Genomic DNA, 14,631 nt, shown 5'->3' with positions numbered 1-14,631 from the left:
TACACCTATTTGAAGTGAAAAAGAGGATACACACATATACATATATATGAATATATATATATATATATATATATATATTACAAAAGTGCCTAGGTGGGGGGATTTCCTTCAAAAGCATAGCACATAGATTCATTCTAGAAAACAGCCTTAAATCTCCCAACTGCTGTGTAATGGCTGGGAGACCAGCCCCTTGTTTGGGATTTAGAAGCTGATATTTACTGGTTTCTAAATCAGCAGAATGGCTGTGTTTAAAGCGTTTTAGAGGGCTGGGAATATGGCCTAGTGAGAGTGCTTGCCTCGCATACATAAAGCCCTGGGTTCGATTCTTCAGTACCACATATATAGAAAAAGCCAGAAGTGGCGCTGTGGCTCAAGCGGTAGAGTGCCAGCCTTGAGCAGAAAGAAGCCAAGGACAGTGCTCAGGCCCTGAGTTACGAGCCCCACGACTGCTCCCCCCCCCAAAAAAAAAAGTTTCAGAACTGTTCTTATGAAAAGGGTAACCACTGATAGTCTAGCTTTCTTAGCTCCTCGAACTAAGTGTTCGTGTAAGAGTTCACCAAAGTTAACCTGAACCATTTTAATATTTAGAGGATGATATTTGCCTAACCTACTCTCAGTGAAAGCTCCATTGAGTTCAATGAATATGTTCTCATATATGTTTATATTTTGGGTTTAATGTCCACGTATAAGAGAAATCAAAGTATAGAAATAATATCCATATATGCCTCCTCTGTCTCCCTGGGCCTGGCTTACTTCATTCAATATGATTTTTCCCAGGTCTAGCCATTTCCCTACCTATGACAGAATATTATTCTTCCTAATAGGTGAATAAAATTCCATTGTGTGTGTATGTGTTTGTGTTTACGTGTTTACTGGTCCTGGGGCTTGAACTCAGGGCCTGGGGCATTGTCCCTGAGAGCTTTTGTGCACAAGGCTCTACCACTTGAGCTACAGCTCCACTTCTGGCTTTTTATAGTTAATTGGAGATAAGAATCTCATGGACTTTACTGCCCAGGCTAGCTTCCTACTGTAATTCTCTGATTCTCTGATCCTCAGCCTCCTAAGTAATTACAGGCATGAGCCACCAATGCCTGGTTATATCACATTTTCATAATCCATTCGTTGGTTGTAGGGCATCTGGACTGAATCTATAACTTGGATATAGTGAATAGTGATTCAGTGAACATGGGTGTGTAGGTAACTTTATTGAATCCTGACTTGCCACCTAGATTTTTTTTTTTTTGGTGCTAGTTCTGAGATTTGAACTCAGGGCCTCGGTGCTGTTTCTGAGCTTTTTGGCTCAAGGCTAGCACTGTACCACTTGAGTTACAGCTCCACCTCTAGCTTTTTTGGGTGGCTAATTGGAGATAAGAGTCTCATGGGCTTTGTTGCATCGGCTTTCTTCTAACTGTGATCCTCAGATCTCAGCCTCCTGAGTAGCTAGGACTACAGGTATGAGCCATTGATGCCAATCATCACCGAGGAATTTGATGTAGGCCGTGGGAATTCAGTACCTAACACCTCAGCCCAATTTGCTTTGCTTACTCTGATTGGCACCTAAGTCCTGCTGTTGGTCTGATGCTCAGATGTGATGCTCAAGGGGTCCTTTAGCCTCCTCCCTACTCTTAAGCTTCTCAGGGCTTATGTTTCCCCAGCTACTCAACACTCTGCACTAGGGCTAGGAATAAGTCTTCCTACCCACTGAGGTTAGGAAAGAGCTGTAAGCACAGGGTCTCCCTACCTCTCTACTGTTCTTAAAATATTTAGCTGTGAGATGGTGGTCCTTCAGATTAGAATCGTAGGATATGAGGAAGGTTTTTGTGGACAGATACACCAAAACTTCTGTGTCCTGAAACTTACTGGAAAACAGACAGAGGGACATGCCCAATTGTTCACGGTCTCCACTTTCCCTCTGCCCAGATGTGTCCCTGAGTAGTGTCCACCAGGCTACACAAATGATCCTCAAGTTTGAGTTCCCCTTGTAGGGCTTTTCACTTGAGGTCATTTCCCAAAGCTAGGCAGGCTAAACCAGCCTAACCATCCTTTCCTCCAGAGATTTTCCAGCACAGAACAACCTAAGACAGGGTCTCAAGGGTAACATGTACTTCAGCCAGCCCAGAGGAGATTAGCTGAGGAAACCCTCACAGAAAGTTGAAGAAGCTTAGAGCAAAATGCAAGCATTGCCTTAGAACACAGCAGAGCCTTCAGTGTTCTGCTACTGCCTGCTGGACACATGATGCACCTAGAAACCCCAGACCTTACTCTCTTCTTGGTTTTGTTTTTGTTGCTGTTGTTGGGGTGGGGGGGGGGAGTTGTTTGTTTGGAAACTGATGCATAGTTCATGCTAGCCTCAGACTTGAGATCTCCTGCCTCTGCCTCTGTCTTCTGCATGCTGGGGTTACAAGTGTACACCACAATACTCCACTAAAAAATGTCTCTTTTTTAAAAAAATTTAATTTATTTATTAACTGAACACAATTTTTTTTGACAAGGTGTTGTGCAAAAAGGGTACAGTTACATAGTAGGGCAGTGTGTACATTTCTTGTGATATCTTACGCCCTGTTTTTCTTTCCCTTCTCTAGGTCAGGTAGACATATATACAATATACAATGTATCAAGAACATATACAGTAGCCACGTGGCCAAGCCCAAGAAAAAAAAATGTCTCTTTTTACATCCAGGTGAAAGAGGTGTTTAAAGCATCACCTTTCCTGGTAGGAGATGACTGTGTCTCCATCATGAACGGAACAGACGAAGGTAGAGTGAGCAACAGTGCAACTGGACACTGCTATTTCACAGTGATACAATGCTGTTGGGAATTCTGGGCCTGGGAGCTCTCTCTTTAGTCAACTACAAGGGTGAAGAATAATTGATGTTGTAATTTAAGTATCCAAGAAGAGTATTGGGGGGCTAGTTTGGAGAGGTATATTCTTAACTTTGACCAACTCTAAACCTAGCACAAATGAAGTCTCTAAAAACATGCAGAATTCCAGTTGCTGCCATGTTTAGGACATTGCAGTTGCAATTCTTATTCTACAATAGACACTAAAGGTTCCTCATGGGGCTCCTGCCTTAAGAGTGAATTTGTTTGGGGGTGGAGGAAACACTGGGCTCATTTCCTGAGGAAGCTGCTGGTGAAGCACCAGAGGGAAACATGGCATTTGGCAGAGCATTCTAGGTTTTAATGTGGAATCTTCTTGAATAATCTGCCAGATGTCCCTGTATTTATTTATGCACAGTGCTCTTCTTTGAGTAGTCTGAAGGCCAAGAGTTTGGGTTCCGCTTGTAGGGCCCCTGGAATCTGGAACTAGTAATGGTTCTGGGTGTTATATTAACAGTTGCCACTGACTGAAATGCTGCCTGTACTTCTCTATTGTAGGTGTCTCGGCCTGGATCACCGTCAATTTCCTAACAGGTGCGTGTCCATTTGATGGGAAAGGCTAGTTGTTCACAGTCCCCGGGAAAGAGGCCTGACAGGGCTTTCTGGAGCACAGGGCCCTCGTTTCCATAACCCCTGGCTTTCAGTGCTGCTGGTGCAGAGGTAGGCTGTGGATGTTGGGTAGCTGGATATTCATCTAGTTTACAGGTATATATGTACATGGAGTGCCTTTCTCCTAGCATTGCCAGCATCTGCCTAACACCTGCCAAGCATCCCCCAGGGGTCCTGCCCTCTCATTAGTTTGTGAGAAAGGCAATGAAAGAGACCAGTGTGGCCTCCAAATATACAGTGTGATGTGAATGCTAATCATATCTTACTAGAAATGTCTGTTGTTGAAACATACAGCAAGGAGATATTGTCATAGATTATTCCCAAGGCAGTTGTCTGGTGTATAGGTGAAGGTTTCCTGACAGGATTCACCCTTTAAGAGGTCAGGAATCTCCACCTTAGATACCGCTGGAAAGCAGAGCAGAGACAGAACCAAAGTAGGGGGTCCTGTGGCCAGTGTCAGCATGTCGAAGAATTCTCTGTCTCCTGCATGGTGAGGCCTGCCTTCCCAGCAACTGCAGGAACTCTCTGGCAGTCAGTATAATCCTGCCCTGTCATTATTCACATCAGACAGCCAGTAGAGCCACTGATCTTGCCCTTTAAAGCATAGCATACCTTTAGACAGTTGGTTATTTTTTTTTAAGATAGTTTCAGTTACTTCCCTATCTTGTTTTACTTTCCACTAAAGGGCCTGGCTTTTGACCTCCCATGATCTCCCTACTATTCTTGGCAGCTTCCTAATACGACAGTGCTGTGTCTTTACTCGCTGTGATCTAGGCAGTTTGAAAACTCCAGGAAGGAGCAGTGTGGGCATGCTGGATTTGGGCGGAGGATCCACTCAGATCACCTTCCTTCCACGGGTCGAGGTAATCAGCCTGCCTGCCTCGGGGAGCAGGACAGGGGCTTTCTTGTATGCACTACATCATCTTCACTAGAGAGCTACAGCTGCTCAGGGCAGGCCCCGTGGCTGACAGAAGGCACACTCTACCTGAACCTCTCACAGATAAAGCTTCTGACTAGAAAATAAAAACAAAATGGAAGTTCATTCTGTAATGGGATAACAAAAACCTCTGGATCAGAAAATATGAAATAGGTGTTTCCTATCCCCTGTGGAGTTCTAGGGAAGGTACAAAGATCTTCATATTCTTATGAAGTCTCTAGTCAACCCTTCTCAATACAATAGTTCTAATAGACACAAAAAGACTTGTAGTTAAGACCATCTGCTATCTTAAATAGCTTTCTTTACCCACCCACTCTCTTATTATTGTTCTGTTCTCAATGGAAACTTAATGGATATACTATTTGTCTGTTTAGTCCCTATTAGTCACAGTGGGTAAAAGGAAGCTATAATCCCAGTGCTTCAGAACCTGAGGCAGGAGAATTTCAAGTTCAAGGTCAGCCTAGGCAACTTGAATGCCTGTCATGAAATATAAAGGTCTAAGAATGTGCATCAATGATAGAGCACTTGCTGAGCATACATGAGGCCCTGAGTTCAATATCCTCAGTACTGTTAAAGAATAAATAGAAATAACTATTCAAAAGGGGAAACATTCTGGATGATTTTTTCATTATTTGTTCCCTATTGTGTCACAGCAGTAGATTTCATGAAAAGCTCAGTTAACTCCATATAAATGTCCCCGTTTGACCAAATGACTTGAGGGAGGAGGGAACAGTCTTTTGGAAAGAACCACAGGAAACATAGTAACCCTCATGTTCCTTCCAGAGCACCCTTCAGACCTCCCCATCAGGCCACCTGACAGCGCTGCAGATGTTTAACAGGACCTACAAGCTCTATTCCTACAGGTGGGTTTTGCAGGGGTAAGGAAGGCTAACCATCCATGCTGGCAGCTCCACTGGCCTTTCACTGCTCATGGTGTGCTTCCCACTCCTGCCTCTCAGGAAGACCAGATCCCAACATAATCATCAGTCTTAGAAGCTTTGTGCTGTGAGTTCATGGCAGCCTTTCTCTTCTAGATCCTCTCCTCCCTGTTCCTCCATCCCTCCTTTAAAAAAAATATTTATAGGTCTGGGAATGTGGCTTAGTGATAGAGTGCTTGCCTAGCATGCATGAAGCCCTGGGTTCCATATAAACAGAAAAAGCTGGAAGTGGTGCTGTGGCTCAAGTGGTAGAGTGCTAGCCTTGAGCAAAAGAAGCTCAGGGCTAGTGCCTAGGCCCTGAGTTCAAGCCCCAGGATTGGCAAAAAAAAATTATTTATAGTAAAATTACATTCTTCTTTTGTGCTCACTCTGTTCTCCCTAGGAGGAGGCTCACAAAATCTTAGAGGAACCCAGGGACTGTGCAGGAACTTTGTGAACCATGTAGTACCTGCAGTTGATTCTTGTACTTTATTTACTGTCTCATTCACTGCAATTTCCACAGCTCTCCAGTGAGCTCAATAAGCCCTCATGTGTTGAATTACTAAATGTTGTGAGAAGCTTCTAAAAGAAGAAAGATAGCTCATAACTGTTTTGCTCCCAAATTCTGCCTTTTCCATTCATGATTGGACCAGGCAGGTCCATGTGTGCACCAAACTTTCCGGTGTTACCTTCACAGCTACCTGGGGCTAGGACTGATGTCAGCGCGGCTGGCGATCTTGGGCGGCGTGGAGGGGAAGCCTGGTGAGTGGAAAGCACTGCTCAAGGTTGTGTCCTCACCCTCAGTGGGAATGGAAAGCACCTCTCCCACCCCTCTGCTTGTTCCCTCAGCCAAGGTGTGGGACTATTGCTGGTCTGGAAGGGATAGGCCCTACATTTTGTCAGGGGCACCCTATTGGGAAGATGTGTTTTACCATTGCACTGTCTTTAAAAAAAAAAAAAGACACAAGTGAAGTTATTTCTGCAGCACAATCTAAGGGAACCAAATAACCTGGTACAGTTGTCACCTACATTGGAGTAAACTTGTGTTTTAGCCTTCTATCACTGTGCCAGATACCTGAGGTAAACAACTTATAAGAAGGAAAAGTTCATGGTTTCAGAGTTTCAGTCCATGTCAGTTGGTTGTGTCCCCTTTTGGCCTATAGTAAAGCAGAATGTCATGTTGAGACCATGTGGCAGAGGAAATTGCTCATCTCATGGCATCTAGAATGGAAATAAAGATAGGAAGGGGTCAGATTTCCTACTGTCCCCTCAAGGACATGCCACCAGTGACCTCCATCTTCCCATTTACCTCCCTTCCTCCCAAGTAACCTCATTCCCTGGATGTCAAATCTGTACTTTCAGAAGATCACTGCAGCTCATCTCAGGAGCCTTAAAATGAGGCTGGTGTTGGCATGTCTTTCCTGATGGAGTCCAGACATGTGCCCTCCATATTCTCCACATAGACCCATGTGTGTTGCCTGCTCTAGTTGCCCATCACCCTTCAAAGGCTTGGTTGTTCAAGTAGAATTTTCACAATCTTTCAAATTCTATGTGTATCTTCATAGTTCTTTCTCCTTTATTGTGAACCAAATATATGTTTCCATCTCAAAAACTCCTGCAGCCCTCCATACAGAGCCAGGAATAGATATTATATGGCTAATTGGAAGTCAGGCATCCTTTGCACCTGGATCATTAATATAAAGTCTCAGCGTAGACTCTTCCATCTTCTTCTCCACTCAATGCAGTATCAGAAAGGACTTGCCTCTGCAGTGCCTAACTCTGCCACCCCAGGACACAGTGGTAAACGGCTAGGGTGGGACCTAGTGACACAACACTTCTCTAACATGCAGGAGTCCCTGCATTCTCTCACCAGCACCAAAAAGCTACAAAAATGAAAAGCAAGGGCAGTTATTTTATTATCAGATCTTAGGATTCAGCGGTGTTTGCCTGGGCAGTAACTTTACTAGGGTCTCAGATCTCCTGTGTCTATGGGAGGGGTGACTAATGCTGGAACTGTGCACAGTACTCTCCACATGGTCTCACCCCCAGAAAAGTAGCATGGGCTGCTTACATGGCAGCCAGTGCTCCAAGGAAGGAGGATTGCAAAGATTGCCCTCTGAGGAGAGAGTCAGTTCCCATGACTTTCTACTACCCAGCCAGAATCCAGAGAAGGGAACAAGGCCCTCTCCTGGGAGAACCAGGGTTTGCAGGGTGACAGTGTAGACATCACCTTGGACATCAACCACCAGCTTCCTTTCACCAGCTTCCTTTGCTAGTTGTGGGCCTGTCATTTGTGCTACAGGGTAAATGGGCATGGTGGTGTCTGGATGTATTTGTGCCTGGCCTTGCCACCAATCTACCTATCATCTGTAGAGATGGGTTATGACAGCCTCCTGTAAAGTTGTTGTGGCCCTCATGTATGGAGATAGGAGCTATGGGGATTGTGTAGTTGTGTTTCCAGCAGTCACTGGGGCCACTGCATAATGGATCTGTGCTGTACCCAGGAGGCAGGTCCCCTGGCAGCTCCCTTACTCTTATTAGAGCCGATAGCATTCTCTGCCTCAACTTCTTTCCCAGCTCCTCAAATCCCATCTAACAGCAGTATGCAGCGTTTTTCCTCTTTCTCTCATCTTTATCTCTATTTCAGCAAAAGAGGGGAAAGAGTTGGTCAGCCCTTGTTTGCCTCCTGGGTTCAAAGGAGAGTGGGAGCATGCTGAAGTCACATACAGAATTTCAGGACAGCAGGCAGGTATGGTGATTGTGTTGTTCTGCAGGGGCCTATGAGGGCTGATGGCAGCCTGCTGCTCCCTGTGCCTTTTCCAAATATCTCTGGCCCTGCAAATGCAGGCAGCATGAACCCTGCTGGGGCTTGGCAGTACAAGTCACTATCAGAGTCAAGACTTGCTGCCTCCCTCCCAGAGTCTCTCTGTACAAGTTTTCTTTGTCTGTCACCAAGCCCTTCTCTCCAGATGGCCCCCAACTCCCTGTCATGCCCACAATGAAACAGACCTTAGGCACTGACGAGGAATGCTTTTATCTGGGCTCTTGGCCCAGAAACCCTGTGCCTGGCCACTTTTGTGCATAGAGACATGGAGGCTACTGCTTCTTGCCTGTTCAGGCCATGTAGTGCCTGCCACCCTAGGACTGGGACCTAGTGTTCTCATGGTCTTGGTTACTCCAGACCCTTGGGTTTCTTTTAAGACAAATATTGAAATACTGCTCCCTGGCAGGTTCCCACTTGCATAAGGTGTGTCTGCCCTTGGTAACTGTGCCGGTCTGTCTGGTTTAGTTGACCCCTGTGCACATACTAAGGGCCAGGCCTTGCCACAGGGACAGGGCACAGACCAGGGCCCAGTACAGCTGGGTCCAGTGGGAAGAGCCAGGCAGTAGAAATATAGGAACTAGTGCTTTGAAGAAAAATAAAATAGGCAGAGATGAGTGCCAAGAGGAGACTGCAGTGTTTATCAGGATAGACAGACTTTGAGACAAAATGTGAAAGGCCAACAAGTTGTCCCCTTCTAAGACAGCAGATCTCCAAGCCAAAGAAGCAGCACATACAAAGACCTTAGGGCACAGTGTGTGTTTAATGGATGAGGTAGTAGGACCTTTCTGATGAAGGGTGGTGTGAGGAAATGAGTTCTGAAGGGCAAAGCATGCCTCTATACCATGGGGAATGTTGAGGATAGGAAGGTAAGTTGAAGCCACAGTGAGGTATGGGTCATTGAGGTTGCCCAGTGGACACCCACAGAAGTTGATCTCTAGAGACCACTGACTTTGGGTTTTTGTTTTGCCATTGTCCTTCATCTAGCTTTGTGAGCTTGTGTGAGGTACCCACAGGCCTGTTTCCTAGTCTGTGACATAGAGAGGGTGTAGGCCCGCTGTTGACCTGGAAGGGAGGTGAAGCTCAATGTGGGCTGGAAAGGTTAAATACAGGGAGCAGCAGCAAAGGATTGGGTGAGGACAGCAACACAAGGTCCAGTGGGAGACTTCCTGGTGTCAGTGAGCCATGGCTTCCCCCTCAGAGCTAGGGGCTGGGCACTCTCTGGCCCCAGGGTGCTCTGGGCCTTTGGACCTGGCAGTGCCCTGGATCCTAAAGAATGTAGGTGTTATGTGCCACAAGCAATTCCCCAACTTGGGGTTGGGTCTGAGGGTTTGTGTCCTACCTCACTCTGCCCTCCACTCTGCCATCCAGGTCAGGGTCTTAAGTCATGGGGGACTGGATGGACCAAGTGACTCTCTCACTGACCACGTTGCTGACTCTGTGCTTTTCCTGCAGCAAGCCTCCACGAGCTATGTGCCCGCAGAGTGTCAGAGATCCTTCAAAATAAAGTGCACAGGACCCAAGAGGTGGAGCGTGTGGACTTCTATGCTTTCTCTTACTATTATGACCTTGCCGCCAGTGTGGGCCTCATAGGTAAGGCTGGGCCTTCCTGGGCTATTGGCAATGAATTGTCACCTTGAGGTATAGAAACAGCCATAGAACCCATGAAGAGGCTATCATCCAAACAAACTGCTAAGCCTCATTTTGTACCTTTTAGCTCCTTGAGACATTTAGCTAAGTGAACAGTTTCCCTGTCCTAACTCATATTGTTCCACTCTTCAGCCCCGCAGCAGGTTCTAGCCTGACTCCTGCAGCTCTGGCTCACAGCCATGGTCTCTCTCTGGCTCATCCTCTCCACTCAGAGAGAAGAGAAGACAGAGCAAGCTGTTGGAGTTTGCTGAGCCTTGCTGAGGCCGCATGGGGTGGCCACATGGAAGTTGCAGTTACATCAGTGTCTGGAGACACAAATTTTCTTAATGAAATAGAGAAAGTCAGAAAATTGTTGGGGTGAGAATAATAATGCTAGTTAGTACATTAGCTAAAAGCCTGCCAGAAGAAGCAGATGATGTCACTTTTCCAGCTCCCTGTGACTTGAGGGGTACACAGTGTCTGTACTAACTGTTCTGTCCCCCGGAGGGGATGAGTGCGGATGACACCTTGGCCTAGGCCTCTGAGCTATATATAGTGAGGACACCTATCAGTGCTTTCCTGACCATACCGGGGCTGTGGACATTGCCCTGCCAAGGCCCACCACGGAAGTCTGCTGGGGACCCACCTTTGGGCTGGCTCTGTGGGACCCCTCACCTTGGTTGTCTGTGCCATGGTTGTCCTTGAGGCTTTGCCAACAGAGCAGCTTGGGGTAATTAGCTTACATGGCAGTTCCAGTATAGGATAGCCATGTGGTTATATCCCCTCACCATCACTGTTCTCACCAGGAAGCTGTGTTCTTACCCGTGGTTAACTCAGGAGGTGCAGGGCTATTCAGAAGAGCCATTGAGACTGCTCACTGTAGTTTGGGGGTTTTTTGTTTCATTTTGTTTTGTTTTGTTTGCTCTGAAAGAACAATTTGTGTTGAGAACTCAGAGTGTCTTTAATGGTGACAGTAGCAAATACCCAAAGTCAGGAACTGCTCCCTCTATAGAGCCCCAAGAAGGCTCTGACCAACTCTTCTAAAAACCAGCCACTCATTCCTCATTTTCTCTTTTATAGAAGTCTTTTTTTTCTTTTTTCTCCAGAGGGTCCAGGACTTCTAGGAAACATTTCTTTTCTCTCTGCTCTTCAACTTTTCCTCGCTTTAAGTGTTTGTTCAATGTGGGGGTCCAGAGGTCCTGGTGCAAGGTTGGGGTGAGATGATCCTCTAAGGCTTCCTGTTGTGTGTGTCCCTTGGAAACACTTAATACCACAATCAGGGGCTTGAGTATGACTGTGATAGAGTTCTTGCTTAGCATGTATGAGGCTTGGATTTGATCCCAGCACTATAAAACAAAAACAATCCACAATCACCAAGTGTGTGTATAGCTGCTTGGAGCCAGGGGAGAGGTCCTACAAGAAAAGCCATGACTACATCCCCATGCTGTGGATCTCCTGGTCTGGGCCCTGGGTGCCAGCCTCAGGCCTCAGCAGCCTCACATACTCTGGGATGCTCCTGCAGACTGTGTCGTATTTCCTCCCACAGATGCAGAGAAGGGAGGCAGCCTTGTAGTTGGAGACTTTGACATAGCAGCCAAATATGGTGAGTGGTGCCTTGATGGCTAGGGTGACATACTGAGAGGGTAGAGGAATAGAAACCATCACATTTGGGGGATAGACATCCCACAGTTGCTGTGACAGGCACTGGCCCTGGAATTCCTGGATTTGGTTCCTATTCTGTTAAATGGATGGGTGCTCAGACGTGTGTGAGTGTGCAGCCTACAGTGCACTGGGATCCAGACCCAGTGGAGGAACAGGCTTGCAGCCTGCTTCTGGGTACACTAGGCTTGTCACCTTCCCAAGTTGGGGTTTCAGTCTTGGCAATAAATCAGCCATGAGATGGGTGGGTGATGGGAGTAGGCAGAGCCATGGTCTGCACCCCACCCTCCCTGCATGGAGGAAATTAATCTAGAACTAGCCATCTCTCCCCCAGTGTGTCGGACCCTGGAGACCCAGCCACAGAGCAGCCCCTTTGCATGCATGGACCTCACCTATATAAGCTCACTGCTACAGGAGCTAGGTTTCCCCAGGGACAAAGTACTGAAGGTAAGGACTTGCCTCTTGGATGCCTCGAGTCTATGGGGTTGGGTATAGGGGACTACAGACCCCATTTGGGGGTTTCATTCCCTACCCCATTCCTGGCTTCCAAAACTCAGCCCAAAGCACCTTCTAGCTTCCTGACAAGGCCACCTTTATCTGCAGATGCCACGGGGCCTTTCACATCTCAGGTGGGTGTGATGATCTCCTGTACCTCTTTCTTTGTCTTTTCAAGCTGACTCGGAAAATTGACAATGTGGAGACCAGCTGGGCTCTGGGGGCCATTTTTCACTACATCGACTCCCTAAACAGACAGAAGAGTCTATCCTCCTAGCAGCCGAGCCCCAATTTCTCCCCAGCCAGCGTTCCTGGGCTCACATCTCCGTGGACCCCTCCATCCTGGACGTGATTCCATCCTAGAGGAGATACGATGCTGGCTGACTCTCCTTTCTCAGCCTGCGGCAGCACCTCTTACAGATTTACCTGAGACCTGGTGGGACCCCTAACCCTTGCTGCCTGGCCCATGCACTGTAGCCCTGCTGTGCCTCATCTGGCCCAAAGGCAGGGGCTGGGAGGCCCCAGGTATTCTCTCTGCCTTGCCTCCAAGTAGGCAATGAGCCAGACAGGGCCAAGGGCGCACCTTGAGGTGGGCCTGCAGCCCCTGTCCCCATCCTCTCTGTCTGCAGGGTTGTGGCTGCTTTTTCGTGCATCCTTGTGATGTGGATCTTGTCTCCCTGCCCCTGCTGTTCCCTCCCCAGGACCAGACCTCCACCTCCCCCTTGCTGGCCTGGCTGCTCTGGGGGAGCCATGAAGGAAAAGTGCAATCTCCAGGACAACAGACTTGAGCATATTCATCTTAGTGTGGACAGTAAAGTCATACAGAGGTCTGCTCCCCACTAACCCATAGGTAGTGTGGGGAGCGCTAGTAGGAAGAGAACAGAGAAGCCTCCTCTTCCAGAGCTCTCTGGGAAGGTGTTTCTGACTGCAGAGTCTCCAGGTGTGAACAGGGCTGAGTGTAATCAGTGTAAGAACACTCATGGCCTTGCTGCCTGCCCTGGGGGTGTCAAGCACTTCTGTATAAAACTATGTCTGAGCCCCTTTTCTGGACACAGTTCTGTGTCCCAGTGAATGTATTGCTACTGTGAGCCATTTGCAGACTAGCAGGGCAGGTCAAAGACGTAATCCCAGAACCACACTTTTTTTGTGGCTCTTGTGCTGTCTCGGGCCACAGCCCATCCTCCTCATCTGGCCCAGGGGCAGGGGCTGGAAGGCCCCAAGCACCCCCCTGGGCTGGAGCTGTGTGTGAAGCTCAGAAGTGGCTTAGGACCTGGTGCCTGAGTCCCTCATCGTCCTTCAGTGAATGTACAATACATGGAATAAGCTGAACCTATTGTGTTCCAATCCAAATAATAAAGGTTTACAAGGGTTTCACTCCTCTACTTCCTCTGGATTCATGGCTGGTATTCATCCCCCAGCCAAGAGATCCCTGTTTACTAGCATTTAAAAACCTGCCAAAAGAATGACAACCAGTGGCAATAGCTCTCAGCAGTGCCTAGGCTGCCATGGGACTTCACCAGATCCTCCTCCTGCAGAAGTTTGTTGAGAGAAAAGCTTCACACCTGGGACAATGACCCACAGTGTGGCCAGGTAAGGTTCTGGATCTGTCACCCCCTCTTGTGAGTGGCAAGTCCCCATGTCATCCTGTTGAACAAGGGTCTGGCTTTACTATAGTGCAGTCCTAAGAAGACAGTATGCCAGAGTGAGAACTGTGGGTGAACCCATACTCCAACTGCTCCCAGCCCCCACACCTGTCTGAGGACCTGACTGATCAGATGATAATATCTGGCCCCTGGGCCTCTCAGAAAAAAGAAGTCTACTGCCATGTGCAAGGCAGTCAGTGTGACCCCAACTTGAGCAGGGAGAAGTAAATGAATAATATCCAGGGCATGAATAAAATGAGCCAGTGATTTCTCCAAAGTTAAACCTTGGGGAAAAGGTTTGGAGACTAACACATGATACAGCTGGGAAAGAAAAATGAGAAAAGATGTTCCACCAAATGAAATTCACACTTGGGACCAAGAAGTGAGTGCTGAGGAAGGCATTAAAAACCAAAAACAAAAAGCAACATCAGAAAGCAGCCCACTCTCCACGCTGCACCAGACTTATCCTGGCAAGGTCCCTGCCTGCCCCTTTACTTCCATAATCTCTGGTGGCCTAAATATGTAAAGAACTCCATAAGCAAAGTGAAAATTGATTCAATCCAGTTAGTGATCTCACTTCTGAAAAAGCATAAACAATTGGAAGTTTCCCAAAAGAGCACCAAATAAGTCATGGAATATTTCTGAGCCCAATGAACTATGCAAGTCATTTCGTTCTGAGCGTCTTTTGTGATAACAAAGTAAGCTCTTGTTCTTTAAAAATAGCTGCAGATACAGGGTCTGTGCCCTCTTCTCCTCCCCCTACACACGTGCAAAACATACTGATCACAGCCCAGGTCACCTGATCTGCAGACGCTGGCAGCATTTCCATGTGTAAGTAAGTGACAAGACATCATAGCATCAGGTTGTTTGCAGCCCCACATCTTTGTATGTGGATTATCTCGATGTTATCAGATTCCTGAAGTCCCACTAGTTCATGTCTTCCTGCACCCTCATGATTGTGACCCAACAGCTCGATCTTTGTCATCTAGCAGATGAAAAATTGGTGTCCAGTAGTTTTAATATACATAGATCTAATTCCTG

General features: G+C 47.2%; 1 protein-coding gene and 1 long non-coding RNA gene across 7 annotated transcripts in view; both read left to right on the top strand.

Annotated features, from left to right (window-relative positions):
- The window catches only part of Entpd6 (ectonucleoside triphosphate diphosphohydrolase 6), a 26,886-nt gene extending 13,565 nt beyond the window's left edge, over nucleotides 1–13,321 (top strand). For 5 of the 6 annotated variants that reach the window (XM_048348688.1, XM_048348685.1, XM_048348684.1 and 2 more), the window contains 10 exons: nucleotides 2,681–2,756; nucleotides 3,379–3,414; nucleotides 4,264–4,352; nucleotides 5,210–5,289; nucleotides 6,041–6,105; nucleotides 7,991–8,092; nucleotides 9,620–9,757; nucleotides 11,340–11,396; nucleotides 11,787–11,899; nucleotides 12,126–13,321. In XM_048348688.1, coding sequence (XP_048204645.1) covers nucleotides 2,681–2,756; nucleotides 3,379–3,414; nucleotides 4,264–4,352; nucleotides 5,210–5,289; nucleotides 6,041–6,105; nucleotides 7,991–8,092; nucleotides 9,620–9,757; nucleotides 11,340–11,396; nucleotides 11,787–11,899; nucleotides 12,126–12,224 — 855 coding nt within the window. In that variant the 3' untranslated portion in view covers nucleotides 12,225–13,321. Of the gene's footprint in view, nucleotides 1–2,680; nucleotides 2,757–3,378; nucleotides 3,415–4,219; nucleotides 4,353–5,209; nucleotides 5,290–6,040; nucleotides 6,106–7,990; nucleotides 8,093–9,619; nucleotides 9,758–11,339; nucleotides 11,397–11,786; nucleotides 11,900–12,125 lie in introns of those variants that run through there. The other variant, XM_048348689.1, reaches the window with a different exon arrangement.
- LOC125353181 overlaps nucleotides 1–14,631 on the top strand; it is a 21,265-nt gene extending 6,634 nt beyond the window's left edge. Inside the window, exon 3 of the long non-coding RNA XR_007211285.1 lies at nucleotides 14,431–14,631. This is a non-coding gene — a long non-coding RNA (uncharacterized LOC125353181). The remainder of the gene's footprint in view (nucleotides 1–14,430) is intronic.

Source organism: Perognathus longimembris, chromosome 6 (assembly GCF_023159225.1).
Source record: "Perognathus longimembris pacificus isolate PPM17 chromosome 6, ASM2315922v1, whole genome shotgun sequence".
NCBI lineage: Eukaryota > Metazoa > Chordata > Mammalia > Rodentia > Heteromyidae > Perognathus > Perognathus longimembris.
Note: the sequence above shows the minus strand (reverse complement) of the source record. Positions and strands in the feature narration are given on the sequence as shown.